Source organism: Neofelis nebulosa, chromosome 4, assembly GCF_028018385.1.
Source record: "Neofelis nebulosa isolate mNeoNeb1 chromosome 4, mNeoNeb1.pri, whole genome shotgun sequence".
NCBI lineage: Eukaryota > Metazoa > Chordata > Mammalia > Carnivora > Felidae > Neofelis > Neofelis nebulosa.
The window spans coordinates 150,618,039-150,639,864 of record NC_080785.1 but is presented as its reverse complement, the minus strand read 5'-3'; the positions used below and the strand labels follow the sequence as shown (position 1 = coordinate 150,639,864).

The 21,826-nt window shown below is 55.5% G+C and overlaps 2 protein-coding genes across 8 annotated transcripts; one reads left to right on the top strand and one right to left on the bottom strand.

Moving 5' to 3' along the window:
• Positions 1-544: 544 nt before the first annotated feature.
• C4H3orf18 (chromosome 4 C3orf18 homolog) lies at positions 545-9,164 on the bottom strand. Of its 3 annotated transcripts, none has more exons than XM_058726799.1 (6): positions 8,633-9,164; positions 7,519-7,635; positions 6,775-7,163; positions 4,081-4,106; positions 3,404-3,551; positions 545-2,152 (listed from the first exon to the last, which is right to left on the bottom strand). In XM_058726799.1, exons 3-6 carry the CDS (start codon positions 7,006-7,008, stop codon positions 2,072-2,074), a joined length of 489 nt encoding a protein of 162 aa, XP_058582782.1. In that variant the 5' UTR covers positions 7,009-7,163; positions 7,519-7,635; positions 8,633-9,164; the 3' UTR covers positions 545-2,071. The 3 variants fall into 3 exon arrangements, with proteins under 3 accessions (XP_058582782.1, XP_058582781.1, XP_058582783.1); XM_058726798.1 differs by having other exon boundaries at positions 8,739-9,164; XM_058726800.1 differs by lacking the exons at positions 6,775-7,163; positions 7,519-7,635; positions 8,633-9,164 and adding an exon at positions 5,684-6,574.
• Positions 9,165-10,424: 1,260 nt separating this feature from the next.
• On the top strand, positions 10,425-20,395 carry HEMK1 (HemK methyltransferase family member 1). Of its 5 annotated transcripts, XM_058726793.1 has the most exons (11): positions 10,425-10,496; positions 11,516-11,895; positions 12,194-12,285; positions 12,598-12,691; positions 16,716-16,850; positions 17,180-17,244; positions 17,524-17,573; positions 18,506-18,614; positions 19,451-19,546; positions 19,698-19,811; positions 19,975-20,395. In XM_058726793.1, exons 2-11 carry the CDS (start codon positions 11,668-11,670, stop codon positions 20,033-20,035), a joined length of 1,044 nt encoding a protein of 347 aa, XP_058582776.1. In that variant the 5' UTR covers positions 10,425-10,496; positions 11,516-11,667; the 3' UTR covers positions 20,036-20,395. The 5 variants fall into 5 exon arrangements, with proteins under 5 accessions (XP_058582776.1, XP_058582777.1, XP_058582778.1 ...); XM_058726794.1 differs by lacking the exon at positions 19,451-19,546; XM_058726797.1 differs by lacking the exon at positions 10,425-10,496 and having other exon boundaries at positions 11,719-11,857.
• The last annotated feature ends 1,431 nt before the right edge of the window (positions 20,396-21,826 follow it).

Genomic DNA, 21,826 nt, shown 5'->3' with positions numbered 1-21,826 from the left:
ACTTAGAGTCCTGGTTTGTGGGATTTTCAATGCTAAAATTGGGCAGTCCTGAGAAAACCAGGAGAGTTGGTCACCCTGGTGTCATTCTCCCCAAACCCTTCTGAACCCTGTAGGTGGTTTCCACACAGATGACCTCAAGGCTTCCCAACTCTACCCACTCTCTGCACCCTGTGATCTGGGAAAGACCACATTATTGTGTTCCCTTTTGTGTTTCAGACCCAGTTCCTATGGATCCTCAGGCACCACACCTCCCCCTAGTCCTTGGGGCTCAAGCCCTCTCCTTCTTCAGGTCCCACAAGGTGCACTTTGCCTCTCCACCCAAGGGGATGGTAGGCATTGTGACTCCATCCCACAGTTGAGACACGAGGCCCCACAGCAGCCTGAACTCAGGGCCAGAGGCATTTCATCAGATAGTTCAAGGAAAGCCAATGGAGCTGCCAGCTCATAGCTGGGCTCCAAGTGACTATGCCAGGCCCCCACACAGCCCTTCACCCATCCTGTCCCTCCTGGTGTTTCACACCCCAAGTGTCACAGACTCACACTCTTTTTGTGTAAACATCTTAATTACATCTTTAATGCTCTCACATGGAGATGCTGTGAGTTAAATTACAGCGTCTGTGCATCCTAAATTACCCACAGCCCTCCAGTTGGTTCAAGTGTTAATGTATTTATAGCATCTAGAGGAGGGAATACATCCCAAATCTTCCCTACATGGGCCTCCTTGGCCCTCACATCCTGACACGTGGTATTTGCCCAACAGAAGGTCTCTGCTGCTGCCCCCGCATCCCCTCCAGAAAGCGGAGGACAGCAATGGTGGCGAGGCTGGGCATGGGGGCATGCTTCTGTGCATGCTCACGTGCGCATGCATGCTCAGAGTAGAAAACTGCTCAGCTCCTGGGGTCTGGCTTAGCCCCATGCCTTGCTCACATGCCCCAGACTGGTAGAAGAATTCCTGAGGGATGTGGGGTGGGTAGACAATGGGTGGGTGGGCTATGCTATCAAATGCTATCAAATAGGTCTGCTTCCCATGGGGCTACCCCCGCCCCATTTCAGGCAGTCAGAAGTCCCCAGATAGCCCACAGCCTGTGACCACTGCCCTCAGACCAGTAGCCTCTCCCACAACCCTAGATCCCCAATATACACCAGGACAGGGAACCATTTTCAGAAGCAGATTACCTGGCTTGTAGAGCCCAGTGAAGAGATGAGATGGGCAGCAGGACCTTCACCTTGGCTTTCCTTTCCCTTCAGTCCCAAACACTGAAGGCAGAGAAGGTGGCCTATCCTGGTGCTCCCACACACATCAAGGGGTGGGGTGGACTTGGAGGCTGGGGCCCATGCAGAAGGTCTTCATCCTACCCTGTGCTGGGATACTCACATCCTACCCTGCACATGGGCACATTCACACACATGTCTGAGGCCTTTGAGCAGGTCCAGGCATTGTGTCCCTCTACACCCGGTCCCCTACTTCCTTTGCTCTTTCCCAGCCAACAGCTGGCTGCCAGGGAGGGTGGCTGGGAGGCCTCATGGACCCTCCAAAATACAGATGGGCCTTGGGTAGGAGCAGCCCTCTTCCTGGCATCCTTGCCCACTTGGCAGTTCTTGCTTCATCCCTGGGCTTCTCCTGGGGCTGAAGAGAAGCCTCTCCACACTGTAGAGGAGGCTCCAGATTCTGAAGACAGGTCTCTCCCTGACAAAGGGGAAACCCTCCCTACTCCTCTCTCCTTTCCCCTCCCATCCCATGTCTCTCCCCCATTTCCTCCACATTAGAGGAGCAGACCATGATGTAAGGAGTCTGGGGAGGACACAAGGAAGCTAGCATAGCTCTCAACCTTCCTGACATGAGGGATGCCCTCCATGCCAGGGCCCTCAGATCAGGGGACATCAGCAGCCAGATGTCCAGCCTGGCCAGGGCCTCTCTTAGAGCCTGGAGAGTCAGCAGGTGGGTCCTGGGAATAGCTGGGCCTTGGCAGGGCAGGTCCTGAGAGTAGGTCTTAACAATCACGGAGTGAGCAGCTCAATGGGCACTCTGGCAGGTGTCTTCATCAGAAGTCCAGGCCTGTCCCCGGGGCACTCATGCATGGATGGCATTGGCTACGTCGGTGAACACCAGCCGGCTGGGCCTCTGCAGTGGGCCCTGAGAGGGGAGAGTGGTCTGCAGAGAGACAGGGGCATCAGGGACCTTGACCAAGGCCATTCACCTCCACCCTTGCTTCCGGGTTTGTCTGTTTTCACTTGGCACCAGCTACGCCTTCCATTTGGAATGCTCTCCTTGCAAGTTCAGCCTGGATATACCAACTGGCTCTGATGACCACCCCCCCCCACCCCCCCCAGCCACCACCAGTTTGCCAGCATGCACTTGCCCTGCGGGCCTAGAGGCTGGATTAATTACGCATGCACCACTCTCTCCCAGCAGAAGGGGGCTCACCTCTGTATCCCCTAGCTCTAGCACAGGGGCTGGACCAGAGGAGGCAGGGAGGCACACAGGAAACAACTGTCAAATTGTCAGTAGTCCCATGGGCTGGGTGGACCAAGGTTCTCAGCCTGATTTCCCAAATATCACAAGTGGGGAATGTGTCCTGATCAGTTGCCACAGAACTGGTGGCAAAATCAGGAGGTCTCTGGACTCCCAGTCTGGACTCTTCCTGAATCCAGTCTCCTAATTCTGCCCTGGCAGGGCCAGCGCCTCCCCCCCCGACCCCCCCCACCGCAACCTGTGGGGTCAAGGCAAGGAGAAATGCAAAGGGGTTTCATGGGTCAGGGAGAGACCAGGCCTCCTCATGTTGCTCTGGCCCTTGGGAATTTTAGGGACTGGTGGCAAATGGCCATGCAGCCCAGTGGCTCTGACAGGGTGACCACACAGGTACCTAACCCTTTGGATGTAGGAGGTGAATTTGGCTGGGGTATCCACACACCCAGGGTTTGTCAGTTGCTAGGAACCCCCTAGTGTAGTCAGGGGTGCCCCTGTTCCAGAATCTGACCCCAATCATGATGTGCTCAGGACCAGGGCCCTCAGGGGGCAGAGGCACCAGCCTCCCAGTTCCAACAATCTCTCCCATCAGTCCTCTCCTGCTTTCCTAGCCAAGGCGTGGGGGCACAGAGGGCAAGAATTAGGACTTTCATTTGCAGACAAGCAGAGGCTCAGAGAGGCCAAGGGGCTGCCAAGATCACTACGTTAGCAGGGGTAGAGCTGGGCTGGATTCCAGGGCTGCCCTGGCCTCATGTAGTCAGTTTATAGGTGGCCACAGGGAAACTCTACCTGTTTCTAAACAAACCTGACAAAACCCATATACCCACTTGACTGTATGGCAGGTGCTGGAAAGCTGCATGAGAAAGGAGGGAGGGGTGGGGGCAGAGGACTCATGAGCAGCCTGCAGCCTGGGTGGGGAGCCTGGTTAGTGCCCACCTTGCCCTGCATGGCCTGCATAGAGGCAGCAGCCTGCATGGAGGCAGCGTCCCGCCCGTGCTCCAGCAGCTCCTGCTCCAGTTCATCTTGTTCCTCCGTAGGGTCGAAGTTGTACATGGGCATGAGCTGGTGGCGGAGCTTCTCCAGCCTGGGGGTGGGGGGAGGCTGCTGGGGGCATGGCAGGTCCTTGCCCTCCCTCCAGCCTTCCGGGCCCTGCCTGATGCCCAGCTGAGCCATAGCACACAGCTATACTTAGGGGGCCTGAGGTTTCCTCTGGGATTAAACGAAAGCTATTTTTGTACCTGCAGTACCACCTCCACCCCTCTGTTAGTTACCCACTGCTGGGACCAGATGGGGCCATGGCCCATGGAGGCATCATCTGTGGGGTCCATGAAGACTGCGTAGGCCAGGGCCGTGTGTGATCCACAGCCTCTGCGGGCCAGGCAGTGTAGGGGAGTCAGTAACCTGGAACTCAGGGTATTGGGGTAAGGGTGGCTCAGCACTCCTGGAGGGAAAGTATTCATCCCCAGCCATGAGTGGGCAGAAGAGGACCTGACTCCCTGACCAGGGAGAGGGGCCCCAATGTTGGTGGGACTCTCTTTTCCCACCCATGTCTCCTGGAGTCCAGCCCAACACTGCCAACAGGCTGGAGTTTTGGGTGGCAACTGGGGAGTTACCTCTTCTTCTTCCTGATGTATAAAACCTGCAAGAGAAGGAGCAGTGTCAAATGGCTGGGAGTGAAGTCCCTGACTAGTCAGCAGTCCCTTGGGACAGGGGGCATCCTGAAGCTGACGATGGGGAGAAGTGTGGGTCCCCATGTCCTCAGGGGATTCCCTCCCAGGGACACACACATCTGCATTTGTGCCTCCTTTTGACATTTACCAGCTGCTGACAGTGCCTGGGCTTCGAGGTGGGGAGCAGGCCCGTGCTTGAGGAGCCCAGCCTGGGAAGACCACGCAGTCAGGCCTGGCCTGCAGACAGGAGGACCCTATCTCTGCCAATATAGACTGTGGTTTCAGCCACTCAGCACCTGCCTCAGACTCCTCAGGGCTGAGGGGGGAGGGAAGATTTCAGCACACCCTCTCCTCTCAACTCTCCCCAGGGAGTACATGGCTTCCCCAGAGCCATGGATGGGCAAAAAGAACAGGGGAGAGGTAGTGGCCAAACTCTGCAAGGCAGTGGCTCTAGGCAAGGCTCTGGGCTGGGCTTCTGAGGTTTCCATGGGAGGCTGATGGGCTTCAGTGGACGGGGCCTGGGGAGGAGAGCGTGAGCCCCTGAATAGCAGCCCAGACTGAACACCGGAGCTCGGATGCTGGAGGAACGTAGAAAGGCCTTGGGTCCTAATCCCCATGGTACAGACTGGAAGATAAAGGCCTAGGCAGTTTGAGGAAACGTGCAAGACCTAAGAGCTCCAGGTGGGAGCAGAACATCCTGATACAAAGCACTGAGAAGGGAAGAAGGGCTGGCCACCAAGGCAGGGACTCCAGGGACCTCTGCCACCACCTGGCTGTTCCCTAAACTGGTGGTTTCTGGCTGCCAGGAGAATGACCACTTCTGCCTGGGGAAAAGCCATGTCCCTAGAGTCTGTCCTCTGTGGTTCTCATATCCTTTGTGCCTCATTCACAGCTTGAATCTGGTTTGGTTTCCAGCCTGGCCCAGAGTTCCTCTTGCTGCTTGTTTCCTCGGAAACCCCAAAGGCCTGAAAAGAAACTGACTTGCCCCTTGCTTTCCATCCCCTCCAGGGGTCACATATGGATGATACCCTTGCTGTCCTGTGGAAAGGATGCTGGGGGAGCTCCAGGTCTCAGACCCAGCCCCCTATCTGCCCTGAACCAGCAGCTTCAGCCCAAGCACCTGGACTCCCTCTACTCCCTCTACTCTGGCCCTTCTCCAAACCCTCCTTACTGCCCTGTGGTCCTGTCCTACAGACGGGTCTTCACGAGAGTCCAAAACCTTTAACCAATCTCCATGCCATGGTCCTGCTGTTCCCTCTGCGCCACCTACTGACACCACCCTCCCACATACCTTCCTTCCAAATCTTCCCACCCCTCACCATCCAGCTGCAGTGCTGCCTTCTCCAGGAAGCCCTCCCATACGACTCCATCTGTGTGAGGCACACAACCTGGCACTGATTTGCCTCTCCTCATACCCAACATGGCCCTGCTGGGGGCTGGCATGAGAGGAGAGGAAGCAGCATTCAGGGAGCATCTCTGAACCTGTTCCCTAGTGCCCAAGAGCTATTTTCTGCCCTCCATTGCCTTTGTCCCACAATCTTCCTACCTCTCTGGTTTGGGCAAGAAGTTCCTCTATCCTGGCCCTCTGAATGTTCCTCCAGAATGAAACGTAAGGGAGTGCTCCCAAATTCCTGGGACAAAATCTTTTGCCTAGAGTCATAAGGGCAGATTCCAGACCCCACATTTTCCCTGAGGTAAGATTGTTTCAGTTTACTTAACTGCCACATTGGTGCCATGGGGAAACATTGGCGCTCTGCCTTGCTCCTGCCCAGGGAGCCCGCTCACTCTGTGTGTTGCATCCTGGCCCTGCTTGCTGGCCAGGAGTTGTTCCCTGGCAGTGATCCGGAGCCTACAGGGCCCATATGGCAACCTTGGTTTAACAGTAGCTCCAGCCAGGTCATGAATGGACCATCCACAGCCTTATTTGCCAGAGCAACCTGGTCCTGAGCCTAGGGCTAGCCATCAGAGTCTGCGAGGGGCAGTGGCCAGGATGCCACCATTGTCAGCCCACCCAGGGGACCACAGGTGCACCCCAACTCAGTCCCTCTAGGCTGCCCTTGGCATCCTTGGTTTATCTGTCTCCTATTTCCCCAAAGAAACCCAGGGCAGGACCTTGTCTCCCTAGTCCCTGGGGACCTGAAGGCTTGGTCCAGGGCAGATGCCCAGTAAATAACTGCCAAGTGAATGAACATTGCCAGCAGGCTGCCATGCCCAGAGCATCCCACCCCTACTCTGCAGCCCAGGTTCTATTCCCATCGCCTTCTGGCCTCTACTCCTATGGCACCCCTCCCCCCACTTGCCTCACTGTCCTGCTTGCTGCTCACAGAAACCCCTGCCTGCCTCCCAACTTTTGCCCATCAGGACCCTCCACCTGGAACAACCCCCTCTCCAACTCCTACATGGCCCCCATGGCCCAGCTCAAGACACCATGTATCCTGAGAACCTTCTCTGGTTCTTCCAGTTGGAGGCAGCCTCTCTGGTCTCTGGGTCCCTAGTGGAAAAATACCTGGAGAAGGGGAAGATCGTGCTATCATTAACAGACAATTATCTTCTGATTAGAGTTTCTAAGATCTAAACACTGACCACCCTCCTCCAACTGACGGCCATCTGGGTCAGCCCCAGCCTGCCAGCTCTTACCATGGCCACAGCCAGGCCAATCACTGTGATGATCCCAAAGGACAGAAGCATTGTGCCCACACCAGCTGTGCCACCAGCCACATCAGGGATTCTGGTGTCATTAAAGCTGGTAGCTTCTGTGCTGAGGGTAGTGGTCTCGGAAGCTGGCCCATCTGTGGCAGGCTCCAGGTCAGGCTCAGAGGTGGGTGGGCGGCTGCTGAACCAGCTCCTGGCAGATGGGATCCTGGAGTTCATGCTGATGCTGGGAGGGCCCTGACTGAGAGACTGCCTGTGGTCAGCCAACCTGCCAACTTGATTCTGACATCAGTAGTGTCCCAGACTGTGGCCCCCCACTATACTTGCAGGTTGCCAACTCCTTGGATAAAGGGAGCTCCCTGGCTCCTTGGGTGCTGGAAAAGAAAGAATAAAAAACCATGAGGCTTAGAACAGGACTCAGTGGTAACATCAAGTACCCCTAAGTTCTGAAGGCACGGGGGAAATAAAAGTTTGAGGGCAAAGGCAAGTTCAAGGGACATCAGGACATGTGCTTTACTTATGTACAGTTCCCATGTGGATTTAGGAAGGTGAAAATGAAGCCCTTCCCCTTCTCTGAGGGTATGATAACCATAGTGATTATACTTGGAAGATGTGAAAGGTGGCGGGGAGGTTTGAAAGAAAAAGTCTCTCCCCTGTGTAATAGCCACCTTCCCACCCCTACTCCCTGCATTTCCCATCTCCTCACTCCCTGCCCCCCATATGCCTCACCTCCTGCTTGGAGAAAAAAATACTGCAGCTTTTTCCTTTCCTGGAGGGAAACACTTGCCCAAGAGTCAGATGACCTTAGGCATGTCACTCCACTTCTGTGTCTCAGTTCTCCTGAGTCTGAGATAAAACAAAAACAAAAACAAAAACAAAACCCCACCTCCCTCACAGGATCGTTAAAATGGCAGAATGAACTGGTTCCTAGAAAAGACTTAGCTCAGCGCAACCCTTGCCCACAGTAAGCACCCAATGTATAGACCTTCCCCACTGGGCAGCCCACTTGGGAAAGGGGAGCCACAGAAGCCCCTGGACCCAGCCAATTTTGTGATCCAGGCTGTGTTTGCAGTGGGGCAGGGCAGGTGTGGAGAGCCCAGGAGGCAGGAAGGGGAGAGAGGCTAAGGTCAGCTCCTCTGGCACGACTTCTCTGCAGGCTCTTAGGGTCACTGGACCTCCATAGGGGAGCTAGGGGCTGCCAGAGACAAGGAAAAACCAGGTGAGCAGGGAGTGTGTCTTCATATGCAGGGATGGAGCACCCACTCTGAGATGATTCTTATCCCCTCCCTCCTCCCTTGGGATGAGAGGGTGGGAGATGTGGCAAGAGGGTGTGGCTTAGGTCTTCCCAGGCCAGAGGGCGCAGGGTAAGGCAAGGTGGGAAGGGGGCCCATTCAAGCTGCCTAAGGGCAGGTCTAGGGAGAAGGGGAGATACACAGCTCATGGCTGCACACATACCTCCCTGTCCTAGCTCATGGGTGTATGTGGGGTGCCTCCCTGTGCAGGTGCATGGGTGTGTGTGTGTGAGGAGTGTACACACCAATGATGGCTCCTTAGGAAGGGGTAAGGTTGGCAGAGGGATATGGGGGCTCATCCCTCTCTGCCCTCTCCCTCCAGCTAGGCTGAACGCGTCAGCAGCCCCAGGTTCTTTCTTGGCTCTGCCTCTGACCCCAGACATGACCTTGGGCCAGACCCTTAACTCTTGCTCTGGGCTCTCTTTATTCCTCGATCCAAAGCAGAGAAAAGGCCCTGCCCATCACTGTCTGGGACTGCCTGAGGGTCCAAAGGGCAAGAGAATGAAACGGGTGAAATGGGTTGGCACCGCGACCTCCGAGAACCCGCATACCGTTCTCTACCAGGTTCCTCAGTCCTCCCTGCTCCAATCCCCATCCCCGCTCTGCGACTCTGTGATTCCTCCATTCTTGCACAGAAGCTGCGACCTCAGCACTTACTTAATCCTCTCTGGGACGCCGAGCTCAGCCGGAGAGGCTAGGGGTGGTGGTGATCGGCAGGAGGCCAGAGCCGGGGACTGCGGGTCCGACCCCAGGTCCGCCCTCCCAGTGAGCTCCGAGCCGGGGCGGGGCCAGCTACAGCGCACCGCCGGCAGCCGTGAGTGCCGGCTCAGTCGGCTTGGGCCGGGACAAGCGGGGCCTGGACCCACCGCGGGGGTGGGGCCGAGGCGAGTAGCCCCAAGGGTCCCCCATGCTCCAGTGCCTAGCCTCTCTGCCCGCTCCGCGCTCTTGGCTCCCGATTGGCTGTCAGGCCCAGAGCCTGCCCGGCACTGGCCCGATTGCCTGTCGCTCTGATCTGGCTCCGCCCCCAGCAGGAGCCGGACACTGGGTGTCGGTTCTTGCAGATCACCCCTCGCTCCCCGTGGCCTTTGCTGAAGTAGGGTAGAGGACCTTGGATGGCTAAGCCCTTCTTGCACTAGAACTCGGGCGGAGCTCTACCTCCGCCGAGATAGACGCGTGCGTCCGAAACGCAGGCGGACGCTGAAGGCTCGGGAGAGCACTGGACTGGGAGTCCTTGGACCTCCATTGAACTCTGGCTCGCCCCTCTATGGCTTTGTGACCTAGAGCAAGATGCTTCCTCTCCCTGGGGCTCGCTTCCTGCTCAGATGGGCTCTACTGAGAGGCCTCTTGGGTAAACGCCCACCCCAGGCTAGAAATGGGGTGCTTAGTTCAGAGAAGTTGGGAGCAGGATCATATTATTATTATTGGATTGGTATTATTATTGGGCAGCCTGACACAATCCTACATATATTCCTCACAATAGCCTCCATCCACAGCGCGATCATCTCAGGGGATGGACCCTCGGATACCTTCTAATCTTCGGGTTTTCAAGGGAGTTTACGAGGATTAAGGGTCTTGGACCGAGCCCAGGAAACTGCATGTTTAATAGTAGTTAACAGTGATCTAGTTAACAATAGATCCTGGTGGTAGGAGGGTGTCAGCAGGTCACACTTTTGTGGGACACTGCCGTGAGTTTTATAGAAGGAGCAACTGAGGCCGAGTGAGCTGGCAACAGCCAGAGTTCGAACCCAGGTCTCCAGCATCCAAACCCTAAAACCTGGGAGCAAGAGGGTCAGAAGCGGCCCTGGGGTCTGGTGACCCTTGGCCCCCAGCGCGGCTCGGACCACTCTCGGCCAGGTCTTGAACACTGGGTCCCGCCCTTAGATTGCTACCGTCCCCAACACTGGAATCCATCCAAGTGCTGCTAGGCCTGTGCAGAGGCTACGCTAGACCACGCCCCTGGACATCGCACTCCAATTCTCAAACCTTGGGCTGGCTGCTTACAGCCCCGTTGGGGCTGACCACGCACCACCGCGGCTGGGTACCCAAATGCCAGCTCGTAGTAGTCCCCGCGGGCTGGGGCCATGTCCCCTCCGTGACCTTCAGGAAGAATGGGGAGACCTGGCTCCTAGGGCGCAACCTCCCACACATCCACGCACCCTGGCGCGGGTGGACTACCGGCGCACCCCGCGTGGCTTTCACAGCCTCCTCAACAGCCCGCAGCGGCTTCCCGGGTGGAACCCAGTAGCACTAGGAACTCTGGAGCTGGGCAACTGGGTCCGCCCGAGTCCTTTCTCAGAAGCACCGACCCCGGAAGCAGGGCGCCCGAGGGTGCTCACGTCGGGTCTTGCATATCCGGGGGCCATGCCCCGGCAGTTTCTGCATCCGGGCGGGCAGGCGCGGTAATTCTTGAGGCCGGTATGTGCTAGAAATGGGAACCGGGACGGGTGCCCCTGGACTGCAGCACTCTCGAGACCCCCACTCCGCGTTATATAGATGAGGAAACAGGCTTGGGGAGAGGCGACCTTGCCTGGGTCATTAACGATGCTTTGCAGAGCTGAGAGGGAAGCTGCGTCCCGGACTTCAGGCCTTGGCTCCTCCTGGGGCAACGCTCAGGTGGACAGAGCTGCTCTGGAGACCGGAGGACGTGGGTTTGTGTCCTGCCTGGGACAGTGCTAGCGAGGTGATTTTAGGCAAGTCGCTTTCCCTCCCAGCTGGTCTCTGAAGGTGTGACACTTAGCAGGTGCTCAGTATGCGAGTTTGGACCTTAGTCCGTGCGACGGGAAAGGGGACCACTAATTTTAAATCTTCTGTTAAATCTTGTTTGTGATAACTTACGTATAAAGTTAACAAATAATCGTCAATTTCTTTTTGGCCGGGGATTTATGCTGATGTTTAGGATTATGGGTTAAACGGGGCAGGGGGAGAATTTTAGCATACAAATCAGTCAAGTACATGCAAAATGTCAAAAGCAAAGCTCCCAAGCAAAGGCAATCTCCTCTCTTCTTGCAATATTAGTTAAGAGCATGTAACATTGAGTCCCTCCCATGTGTTGAGCTGACTCTCAGGCCAACTTTCATTGTCTGCTGCACTGCTCACGTGGAGTTGATGTTATTCTCCCCGTTTTATGGAGGACACTGGAACTCAGAAATAATGACTTTCCCAAGTCGCACACACTAGATGATACAGATCTGTTCAGCCCTCAAGCCTGAGCCCCGACCCATCACCAGGGACTGAGCTCTGGGTTCAGCCCACTTCAGCTAAAAACATGATGAAAACATAATTGGCCAAGACAAGAAGAATCAAATAAGTGGGTGAGGGTCTAAAATGGAGTTAAGGAGGTAGCAGAGCAAGAGCGTGCCCTCTCTCAGGCAGCAGGTCAGGGAAGAGTGGGTCACACAAGACTCAGCTGCTCTCCTGGTTCTTCTCTCTTGCAGGTTGGCAGTCACATCTGGATCAGAGCCACCTTGAGGAGCCAGAGCCTGTGACCATCTCTACCTGGTTGGAGCCAGTGACCCATCTTCAGCAGCTGACATCACTTGGAAGACTTAGGGACCTGGGAGCACTCAGGAGAGCCTTTCCCTGAGACATGGAGCTTGGGGACCGAATGCTCCGGGCCCTCCTGTCTGGCCTGGGAAGGAAGGGAGGCACCAGGGGCTGGGCCTTCAGCTCATGGCAACCCTATCTGCCCCTGGCTGGGTTGTTGAGTGCCACAGAGGTGGTCAGCCACTGGACTGCAGTCTTTGAGAAGAGGGGCATCCCTGAGGCCCAGGCATCCAGTGAGTACATCGTGGCTCATGTCCTTGGAGCCAAAACAGTTAAGTGCAGTGTTGTTAAGAGGGCAGAAAATGGGGGAGGGAGAACCTTAGGGAAGAACATCCAGGCTTTTCTGCCCCACTGAGAATGCTAAGCTAAGAGTGATGGGGTTTTTCTGAAGGCATGTCTTAGATGGATACTTATTCATTCATCCAGCTAATGTTTACAGTGTGTGCCAGGCAGTAGGGATCCAGGGATGACCAAGGTGGTCAGTGTTGGGCCCACAAACATTGTCCACCTAAACCTGGGTCAGGCCCTTGGATCAGGGGAGGCAGCCACTCACATTCTCTGTGGGGCAGTTTCAGAGCCTGAGACCAGTACTTCGGACCCAGCCCCTGAGTCCTTGGCAGCTACAGCATGTGCAGAAGCTGAGTAGCTGCCGATTGCAAAGGTGAGCATCCATGCGCCAGACCTGAGGGCTCTGTGTGGGGAACAGATGTCTGATTTCCTCCAGCCCAACTAGTTTGTGGTCAGGGAGGAGGAAAGTATCCAAGGACTAGGAAGGTGTTGGTCTGAAGGATTGATGAGAGGGGAGTCAGGCAAGTAGAAAAGGAGAAGGGAGGGAGGGAAGGCCTTGGCTCAGAGTCCTGGGGCAAGGAGGACGACCCTGACGCTTTTGGTATCCCACAAGTTCTCTCAAATCAGTCATGGTCCTATTGGTCCAGGCTCTAGCACTGATGTCACCCAGCTGCCTCCTCTGCAGGATGCCTTTGCAGTACATCCTCGGGGAGTGGGACTTTCAAGGGCTCAGTCTGAAGATGGCCCCCCCAGTGTTCATCCCTCGCCCGGAAACTGAGGTAGGTGTGGCACCAGGACAGGGCAGGATGGGGATGAGGGTGGGGTTTAGGGTACCTGTCTTGCTCCAGATTTCCTCCAGGGGGCGCTGGGGCCCTGTGATTATTGTCCTCAGAAGCCTTCCTTTTCCATACTGGTGTCTCCTGGAAGGCTTGGTAGGTGGGGCCAAGAGTGTAGAGGTCTCCTTCTGGCCTCCTTGAGTGTCCTCACATCCCAGACCAATGTCCTAGCTCCCAGACATGGCCTATCCAATCCATGGGGGGAAAGTGCCTTCCTCCTATCTCAGGAGGTGTGGGTGGAGTGGATAGGGCTCCAGCTGGACACCTGGAGGCCTGGTACAGCTATGTGACCTCAGGAAAGTCATTGACCCCTCTGGGCCCAGATGATGAAAGGATTGGGCCAGGGAATCTGTGACTTGGTGGTTCTCTTAGATCCACTGTCTGGTCAGGTAATCACCCGTGTCCCTCATATTACTAGGACTAGGGATTGGGTGGCCCTAGATACTGTCTGTTGGTAAGGCACCCTTACTGTGGGAGAGATGCTTTCTGTAGCCCTTCTTGGGCTTCCCCTTGACCTTATAGGGAGCCAGAGAGAACAGAGCAGGTGGATGGGGCTGTGTGGGGGCTGATGGGCAAGCTAGAGGGCACCAGGCTCTGAGAAGGAGTGTTTCTCAAAAGGTACCCAGGCATACAAACATTCCTAGGAAAGATCATACCTCATTCACCTGCCCAGACAGGTACCCAGAGTCCCACCTCATTTTCCTAGACTCTCTCCCCTGGCCAAGAAACCTTCTGACCCCATTCACTTCCACATCATGTGGTTCAGAGGCCAGGTCCTCACTTTACAGCCCAGTACTGGGAGGGACAGTAGGGAATCTGAGAACCACCTAAAGTCACAGGGCTGCCAGGGGAAGGAGCGTGGGGGCAGCACTCGGACTTTCTGACTCTGGGTCAGGGCCCCACATCTCCCATAGGGCTGTCCCATCTGGGATTGGATGAGCTGGGATGGAATGCGGAGATCCAGAGCAGGAAGTGGTGGTCTGCCACCTGTAGGTTTTTGGGAGGCTACCCTGTGTCTTTCCCAAGCATGTGACCTCTGGCTGGGAGCTCACTTACTGTCTCCTGAGGCTGCCAAGGGTCAGGACATGGGAGGGAAGCTACCATGATGACCTTTCAGTCCCCTCAGAGCTGATCTGACACCAGCCATGTGCTCCAGGGTTCTGAATGTGGAATGTGGACTTCTGGCTCACATGTGGGCCCCCCATTCCTGTGTGGGTCTGGGCCAGAGAGCAGCTCTGTTGCAAGGAGCAGGGGGAGGGGAGAACGGAGGGGGAGGCTGTGGTTGGGAGGTCAGGTCCTCACCTCACTGTGCAGACATTTCTGAGAACTTGCCAGGTTTGCCCCAATGTGAAGCCACATTGGGGGTGCTTTACCAAGAACTTGAGAGGACGTGGCCTGTGGCAGGGAGTAGGGAGAATGGGTGCAGGGAACAGTTCATGGTGCCTGTGATCTTTCTATCACTGGAGGACAGTTTCTGATGATGGGGGCAGAAGTCAGAAATGTGAAGCTGTAGGTGGCATGTGGCTCGATGAGTTGGGTTTTCCCTGTGGGTGGGAAGGTGGCTCAGTCCCCAGGCTGGCGGTGTGTACGGTGGGAAACCCAAGGCTGAGAGTGTGAGCCATTCGTATCCAATTGGGCAAGATGAGGCTCTGCGGGGTATGGGAGGCTCAGTGCCTTATCTGTGATTAGCTTGAAAGAGGCAGTGCCACCTTCATGGGGCTGCTGTCTCAGAGCATCCGAATGGAGGGTACTCACAGCAGTCAGGTCCTGCTGAGGCCTTGGGCTGACTTCTTGACGGAAGCTGTCTGTTCCCCACATTCCCTTCTATCCCCACCCCATCATGGTTTTGGATTCTTCCCTTACTCACCTAGAAGAGGTGCCCTGAGTCTGAGGCCAGCTCAGCTTTCAGCCTCCTCTAACGAGCCACCAATTTCAGGCTGATGGAGGCTGGAGGCTCTTCACTTGGTGAGGAGGAAAGTTTGTGGACTTCTTGCAGGTGTTCTCTACCCCTATAATTGTCCCATAGCCAAGTTGATCCTCAAGTGGTCTGGAGTGTAATAGAGGGTCCAGGGGACACTCAGCTTCATGCGCTCCCTGGGATGGCCGTTCATATATGTTGTATGTCTCTCTGAGGTCAGGGGTGTCTCTCTGAGGTGGCTGGCCAGTGTGGCTGTCCAAGTGGTCATTCTCCAACCAGAGTAGGTCTGTCTGTGGCCAGGAAACCAAGAGAAGTTCACAACCCTGACAAGCCTCAGCTGTCCTACCAGATGCTCAGTATGTGGCTTCAGTGCTGAGCCCGCAATCTCTCCACCACAGCTCTAGACTTCTCGCGCTATGGTAGTCCCAGTGCTATGGGCCCAGGTTGCTGCAAGCACCCCTGCAATCTCCAGTAGTGCCTGGTACAGGACTAGTGGGAGCAAGTGAGGGAAACAGGAAGGGTTGAACCCATAGGCCAAGTCCTACCTGCCTTGAACTTGCTACCCTGGGCACAGGTGAGCTTTGCTCCTGGGATTGGGGGGCCTGGAAGGATAAAATGCCTTTTGGGACTCAGGACTGAGGAGCTTATATGGCAAATGGGTCTGAGTGATCTGGAGCTGTTGAGCTTGACTGTTGATATTGGGAGTTTGGGAGGACCTAGGGGAGTCTGAGACTTAGAGGGTAGCTTCCCACGACCACTGAGAGCTTGCCCAGCACTTGGAAAGTGGCCAGGAGGCCCCTCTGAGGGTCAGGCTTTGCCTGTGGGACACACTGTGATGGGTTAGATTCCTGGTCTTCCCATCATGGAGCCTTCAGTCTGGTAGGAAAGGCAAACTGCATCCTGGACTTTAGACTCATGGTGAGGAGCCATGGTAGAGAGAGCCTGGTGGGGCGGTGGGGGTGAGGAAGCCTTTCTGGAGAGGTGGACCTGTTTATAGATGAAGGGAGCACCCACTTGCAGACCCCTTTGCCCATTCCTGAGCCAGCCCTGCCTAGGATTCCAGGAGTCCCAAGTAGGGAAATTCTCCTAAGGGTTGTCTTTGAGAAGGAAGCACACTGCCCTTTCCCAGTTCCATGCCTGGCTGCTTGGGCCCTCACTCCACTGCTCATTAGAAACAGTTGGCTACTGGGCAGCAGCAGCCCTCCACTCTCACCTCCACCCTGTATTGGTTTTCATGCACAGTCCCTGCAGGTAGCAGATGGGTGGACAAGACTTGAAAGCCTGTTGTTTCCAAAGTGACAGTGTCTATAAGTGTCCCCAGGCCCCCAAGGCAGGTGCAATCAGGCACCTCCCACCACACTATGCCCACTTATTCCCATGCCTTGTGTATGCATGCCACAGCCCTCTTCAGATATGGGGCTTAGGTGGGACTGTGTTCTCCCTACTATGCCCCACCTCCATGGAGGCAATTCCCTGTCCCTCCCTGGGAGACTTCTAAGTTCAGCTCTATGAAGAAGCTGGGGCCACTCTGGCCCCTGATAATTGGCCATCATGAGCTGTGAACTAGGCTCCAGGAGGGGCCTTGACCCCTGGGCCTTAGCTTCCTCATGGACCATTTGTGAGGATCCAACAGATTAATGGAGGGAAAGTTCTGGAATCAGGGCCAGTCAAAGAGGAAGTGGTCGAGGAACATCAGGCATGGTTCTAGCATTGCCATGTGCACAAAACAGAGGCTGTCTATAAAAGGCCTAGCTGAGGTTTATGGAACACTTACCATGTACCAGGAATGGGACCCATGTCTCACGAATGTGTTTCTGTTTAATGTCCCCAGCATCCTGATGAGGTGGGTTATCATCCACTCAGTTTCACAGGTGGGGAATCTGAGGCCTAGAGAGGCAGAGTGACCTGCCCATGGCCTGACATAAAGTTCACTCTAGCTTTAGACACCCCCCTACATTGACCCCTCTAACCATGCTTGGGCCTCTGTGCCAGTACCCCCTGGAGGGCTGGGTTGTCACTAACTCTGATCCAGACCCCTTTGCCTCACAGGAGCTGGTTGAATGGGTGCTGAAAGAAGTGACCCAGAGTTCCTGTCCAATGGGAGCCCAAGGTGGCCCCCTCATCCTGGAAGTGGGCTGCGGATCGGGAGCCATCTCCCTCAGCCTGCTGAGTCAGCTTCCCCAGGTGAGCCCCCTCTGCGTCCCTGTGCCCCACCCTGAGTAGACTGGGATTACCACTCACTGTCCCACAGATCCTTTCCCCACCCATTTCTGCTAGAAGCACTTGAGAGGAGGTGGCCAGATATGGGAAGACAGGGCTGCCCTCAGCCTATCATGGTCATAGCCTCTAACTCTTTTCCCCTTTTCTCTGGCCAGACCCTGGCTACAGAGAGGGGAATGGCTGTTGGGTATTTCCCTCCTCTCTGGTAGGGGTTGGAGGAGAGCTCTGGTCCCCAGCCCTGGCCTCTCCAGGCACCCTGCCCCCTACATACCCATCATTTATTCTTGGGGCAGAGCCGAGTCATTGCTGTGGATAAAGGAGAAGCTGCCATCTGCCTGACCCAGGAGAATGCTCAGAGGTAGGCGGGCTGGGGAGACAGAAGGTCAGGGTTGGGGAAGTCTGACTTTGGGACCTGGTCTCAATCCCTGTTCAGGTATTAAACTCACTGATGTCTGTTTTCTACTCCTAAGAAAGGGGAGGTGGTGGTGGGGGGGTGTTGCCTGGCATGGGTCCCACAGGGTTATGAAGGACAGTGGGCACCAGATAACTGCCAGTCCAAGAAGAGTTTATTCTCACAGTCCTGGTAGCCACAAGTAGGAGCCTCCCCTGTGCTCACCCTCACTTCCCATCTCTTCAGGCTTCGGTTGCTGGACAGAATTCAGATCGTTCCCCTGGATGTGACTTTAGGTATCTTCCCTACCCATCTTCCTTGGGGTGGGGATCCTCAGCACAGGTGCTGAATGGTGGAGAGATGGATGGAGGGCTTCCCCAACACACACACACACACACACACACACACACACACACACACACACACACACACACACACACAGTATCTTAGACCAATCCTGCAAGTCCCTGCTGCCTCCTGGGCTGATTTGACCCATGCAGGGACCAGCCACAGGGTCTTTGTTATTTTCTGAACCCCTGTAACTAGTGAGATCAACTAGGGCTTGCTTGCTTGTTGTCAAGAGATGAGCAGAAGCTCAGGAGAAAAGCTTTAGGACCAGAATACTTTAATACTTTAGTGCCTACCCACGCTGCTCCTGCCTGGCCCAGGCACAGCACAGCTCAGCCACACCTTTGCAGAGTGTTCTTGGGTTCTTGCTGCAGTTCTGGCTTCATTACATATCCATAAGATCTTTGAGCCTCATATGCACCCTCCATAGAGTGATACACCTGGTGTGGCACCTGGCACCTGGATGGAACGGACAAGCAGAGTTGCCAGGAATTGACTGACTAAAGCCAGGCATGCCCTCCACACACCGAGTCCATGTTGGCTATGGGGCAGCATATGGCAGGGCCAGTAGGGTTACAGAGAACAGAGGCTCTTGCATTGACCAAGCAGTCAGAGAGGTCTTCCTAAAGGTGGCACTTGAGCTGAGATTTGAGAGGAGGGAGAGAGGGCAAGGATATTCCATGTGAAAAGTTGCCATCTCAGAGTATACATGCTCCTGGCCAGGCTGCTGGCCGGGGACCCTGGGCACTAATTTGCAGGTCTGGGTTATCAGATCCAGAGATAGGCCCATGGTGTGGCCTGGGGAGGGAGACTACCCAAGGGACATGGTGGCAGGTAGAGCTGCCACCTAGTCTCTGCTGTGTGTTCCCTTTGACCATAGAGGGGAGCTGGTCACACCTCCTGCCCTGGGGCCCCATGGACCTGGTCGTCAGCAACCCTCCCTACATCTTCCACCAAGACATGGAGCAGCTGGCCCCTGAGATCCGCAGGTACAGGGCATGATAGGAGAGAGCCAGGCCTGAGAAGGCCTTGGGGGATGTGTCTGCCCTGGGGGAACTACACCATTGGGAGGGCCAGGGAGGGAGAGGGGACTAAAAGGGACAGTGATGTTGAAAGAGAGGTTCACTTAAGAGCCCACAGACCTACTCGGTTTAGCTTCTGCCTTCCCACTTAAGACCACTGAACTTCTCTGAACCTCATTTCCTGCCTTTGAAAGGGGAGTGATAGACCTTTGTAGGGCCATGAGGAGGACTTAACAATGAATGACATTAGACATTGTATAGAATACATAGAAGGTGCTCAAATGGGTACATCATTTTACAGAAGAATGAGGCCCGGAGAGGGAAGGTGCCTGGTCCAAGGTCATGTAGGGGCTTAGCAAGAAGGCTGGGACTAAGACCCTACTCCAGGCTTTACTGTGAGTCATCCTGTTCTCAAACAAGGGCTGAGAACTAGGGGTAGCCCAGGATCCCTTGGACAAGGCAGCGGTAATGTGGGTCAAGGTGCTGGCTCCCCCTTTCCAGGCTCTCAGGAATGGTCTAGCTAGTTCCAAGCCCCCCCCCCCCCCCTTCAGACTAAGCATAGGAACAGCCTTGCCTCGCTATCAGTCAGTGGGATTCACTAAGCACTCCCAGCACTGCCTGGTGGGCTGCTGCCTATAGCAGGTAGGGGCATCAGAGCTGCTGTTGGGGTCTCCTCCCTCTGTGTCCTCAGATTTTCCTGTCAGCCCAGAGTGTAAGTTCCATGGGGCCCCTTTGTGGAGGGCCCTGCTCAGTTTAAGATACCCCCTGTCCCAGACTCTCACCTTCCACTGTTTTCCCTTCAGCTATGAAGACCCAGTAGCCCTGGATGGTGGGGAGGAGGGCATGGACATCATTACCCACATCTTGGCCCTGGCACCTTGGCTTCTGAAGGACTCTGGGTATGGATAGGGCAGGTCTTCTGGATCTGTCCCAGTGTGTACTAGGCCTGCCCTGACAGTCATTCTGCCCCCACGCCTCCCGGTCCAGGTAACCCAGAAGTGCAGGTCCTAGTCCTGCCTGGTTGAGCTGACCCATTTCTCCTCCATGTAGGAGCATCTTCTTAGAAGTGGATCCAAGACATCCAGAGCTTGTTTGCAGCTGGCTTCAGAGCCGGCCTGACCTGTCCCTTGATCTCGTGGCTGTGCGCAAGGATTTCTGTGGGAGGTGAGCTCTACCTACCCCACCCCTACCTCCATAGTCATAGCCACACTGGTTCTTCCACTCAGGCCATCCACAGCTCTGGCTGTGGGGAGAGTATGCTGTTCCCACACTCTGCTCATCCCCTGGGATTCAGGCAATAATTGGCCTCTTGTCCCTGTCTCCTTAGGCCCAGGTTCCTGCATATCCGGAGGTCTGGGCCACAGTGTGGCTGCCTTATGGAAGCCTGACCAGGGCCCCAGCCTACCAGAGTGCCTGGCTGATCCTTCTTCCTGGAATGCTACTTGGAGGGAGGTGATGGCACTTTCTAGAACCCAGATGCTTATGACATTTCCCATGGCTCTGTGATTCCCCAAGCTCCACATTTCTGGGAGACTTGGGGATAGAAGCAAGGGTGGGGATGTCCTTCTTGGGGTGGCAAAGAACAAGGACATCCATAGTTTGGCTCAGAGCTGAGCAGACCTAGGTTCCCATTCTGGCTTCCCATCACATCAGTGTGGCCAAGGGTAGGTTGCTCAGTGTCTCTGTGAGTGGAATTGCCTTGGGGATGTTGGGAGATATGGCCAATAAAGTGTCAAGAGACCAACAAATAGTCGTCTAATGTTTTGTTACTGTGATTTGTGGGTCCCCTGTCCCCTTGTCCCCAGCCAGTGCTGGGAGTAAGAGCTTCCTCCTGCTCCAGCAGGACTAGCCATCAGTCTCCCATCTGGTGGGAGTGTGAAAGTGCAGTGTGGAGAAAGGCTCATGGGTGCTCCTTTTGGCCTTGGATGCCAGGGGCTTGGGACTAATCAACTCATTCCTAGGGTTCGACCTAGCCCTCAACTGCCCTAGGTACACTCCCACACACCCTGACTGGGTCTAGGCTCTGAGCACAGGAGTATCATCTGAACTTCAGCTCAGAGCTGACTGCCTGCTTCCTGGAGGGGATTGGGCTGAGGGTCTTTGGTGCACAGTTCTGGGGTCACCTATCCTCATTTATTTCACTGAAGGCTTGAGCCAGTAAGGAGTAAGCAGCGTTTATGTTTACTTTTTATTCTCATAGCTTTTGGCTAAAACATTCCTTCCAAGTTGACCTTGCAGTTTCAGGTAACCCATCTGTCCCTGGTTGGAGCTGGGGAGAGTGAGAAACCCAGACAGCGCAGGTAGCTGGTTGTGACCTCCACCCGAGCTCTGGTCTGTGCAGACTTGTGGCCACCAGGAGGCCCGAAAGCCCAGCCCTTCTGTCCACATCGACAGGAAGCCTCCCAGTTGGCAGGTGCTGGTGTGAATCTGCATCAGAGTGGGTCCTGAGGAACATGCCAGACCAGACTGGCTCATCCCACTGGCACTTTCAAGGGCCTGACCTGGTGGTATGGTGGCCAGAGGCAGTATGGTCTGGTGGTCAGTATTCTCTGCTAAAGCTAGGATGCTGGGCTCCAGGGCTGTGTCTTGCACTGGGACCTCGGGCAGCTCCTTTCCCTGCAAGAAGCTGGCTCTTCTGGCTCCAAGGCCAGTGTAAGGTGGCAGCCTCATTTTAGCCTCAGTCAGCCAGGTGGGGTGTGAGCTGGCATCTGAATCCTCACTCCTTCAGCAGGGACTCCCCAAGAGAAGATGTGGCCTGCCTGACATCCCGTGGTGGGAAGTAGCCAAGTGGAGATGGGAAGTTAGGTCCCTGCCTTTGGGGAGTCTGTATTGCTGGGCTCATACCTGGCTTGAGTGACCCACTCCTTCCCCTACTGTGCTGAGGGTCACATCTGCCTTAGCAGGGGCCACACTGCAGCTCCTAAGGCTCCTGTGACCTGCTCCTTGCCCAATGCCAGCCACATGGACTCCAAGCTCCTCCTGACTTCGTTTGAGGAGGATCAGGGACTCCCCATCATGGCTGCCTGGAAGGAACCTGGGAGGGTGCTGTAGGGCACAGCCAGAGAGAGGTTCCTGGCTTTCTGAGCCCCCTTGTGCTCTCCAACCTTTGCCCACATAGGTCCTTATCAGTATCGCCCATCTCTTCTGCCTGTGCCCTTCAGCTCCTGCTGTCTTCAGCA

What these genes read in the sequence shown, in the direction of transcription:
- C4H3orf18 (XM_058726799.1), bottom strand. Translation starts at nt 7,008, where the DNA reads ATGAACTCCAGGATCCCATCTGCCAGGAGCTGGTTCAGCAGCCGCCCA. An exon ending in TTGGCCTGGCTGTGGCCATG is followed by an intron (nt 4,107 to 6,774) that starts GTAAGAGCTGGC and finishes CTTCTCTTGCAG; the next exon opens with GTTTTATACATCAGGAAGAA. An exon ending in TACATCAGGAAGAAGAAGAG is followed by an intron (nt 3,552 to 4,080) that starts GTAACTCCCCAG and finishes CCCCACCCCCAG; the next exon opens with GCTGGAGAAGCTCCGCCACC.
- HEMK1 (XM_058726793.1), top strand. Translation starts at nt 11,668, where the DNA reads ATGGAGCTTGGGGACCGAATGCTCCGGGCCCTCCTGTCTGGCCTGGGA. An exon ending in TCCCTCGCCCGGAAACTGAG is followed by an intron (nt 12,692 to 16,715) that starts GTAGGTGTGGCA and finishes TTTGCCTCACAG; the next exon opens with GAGCTGGTTGAATGGGTGCT. An exon ending in ACCCAGGAGAATGCTCAGAG is followed by an intron (nt 17,245 to 17,523) that starts GTAGGCGGGCTG and finishes CCATCTCTTCAG; the next exon opens with GCTTCGGTTGCTGGACAGAA.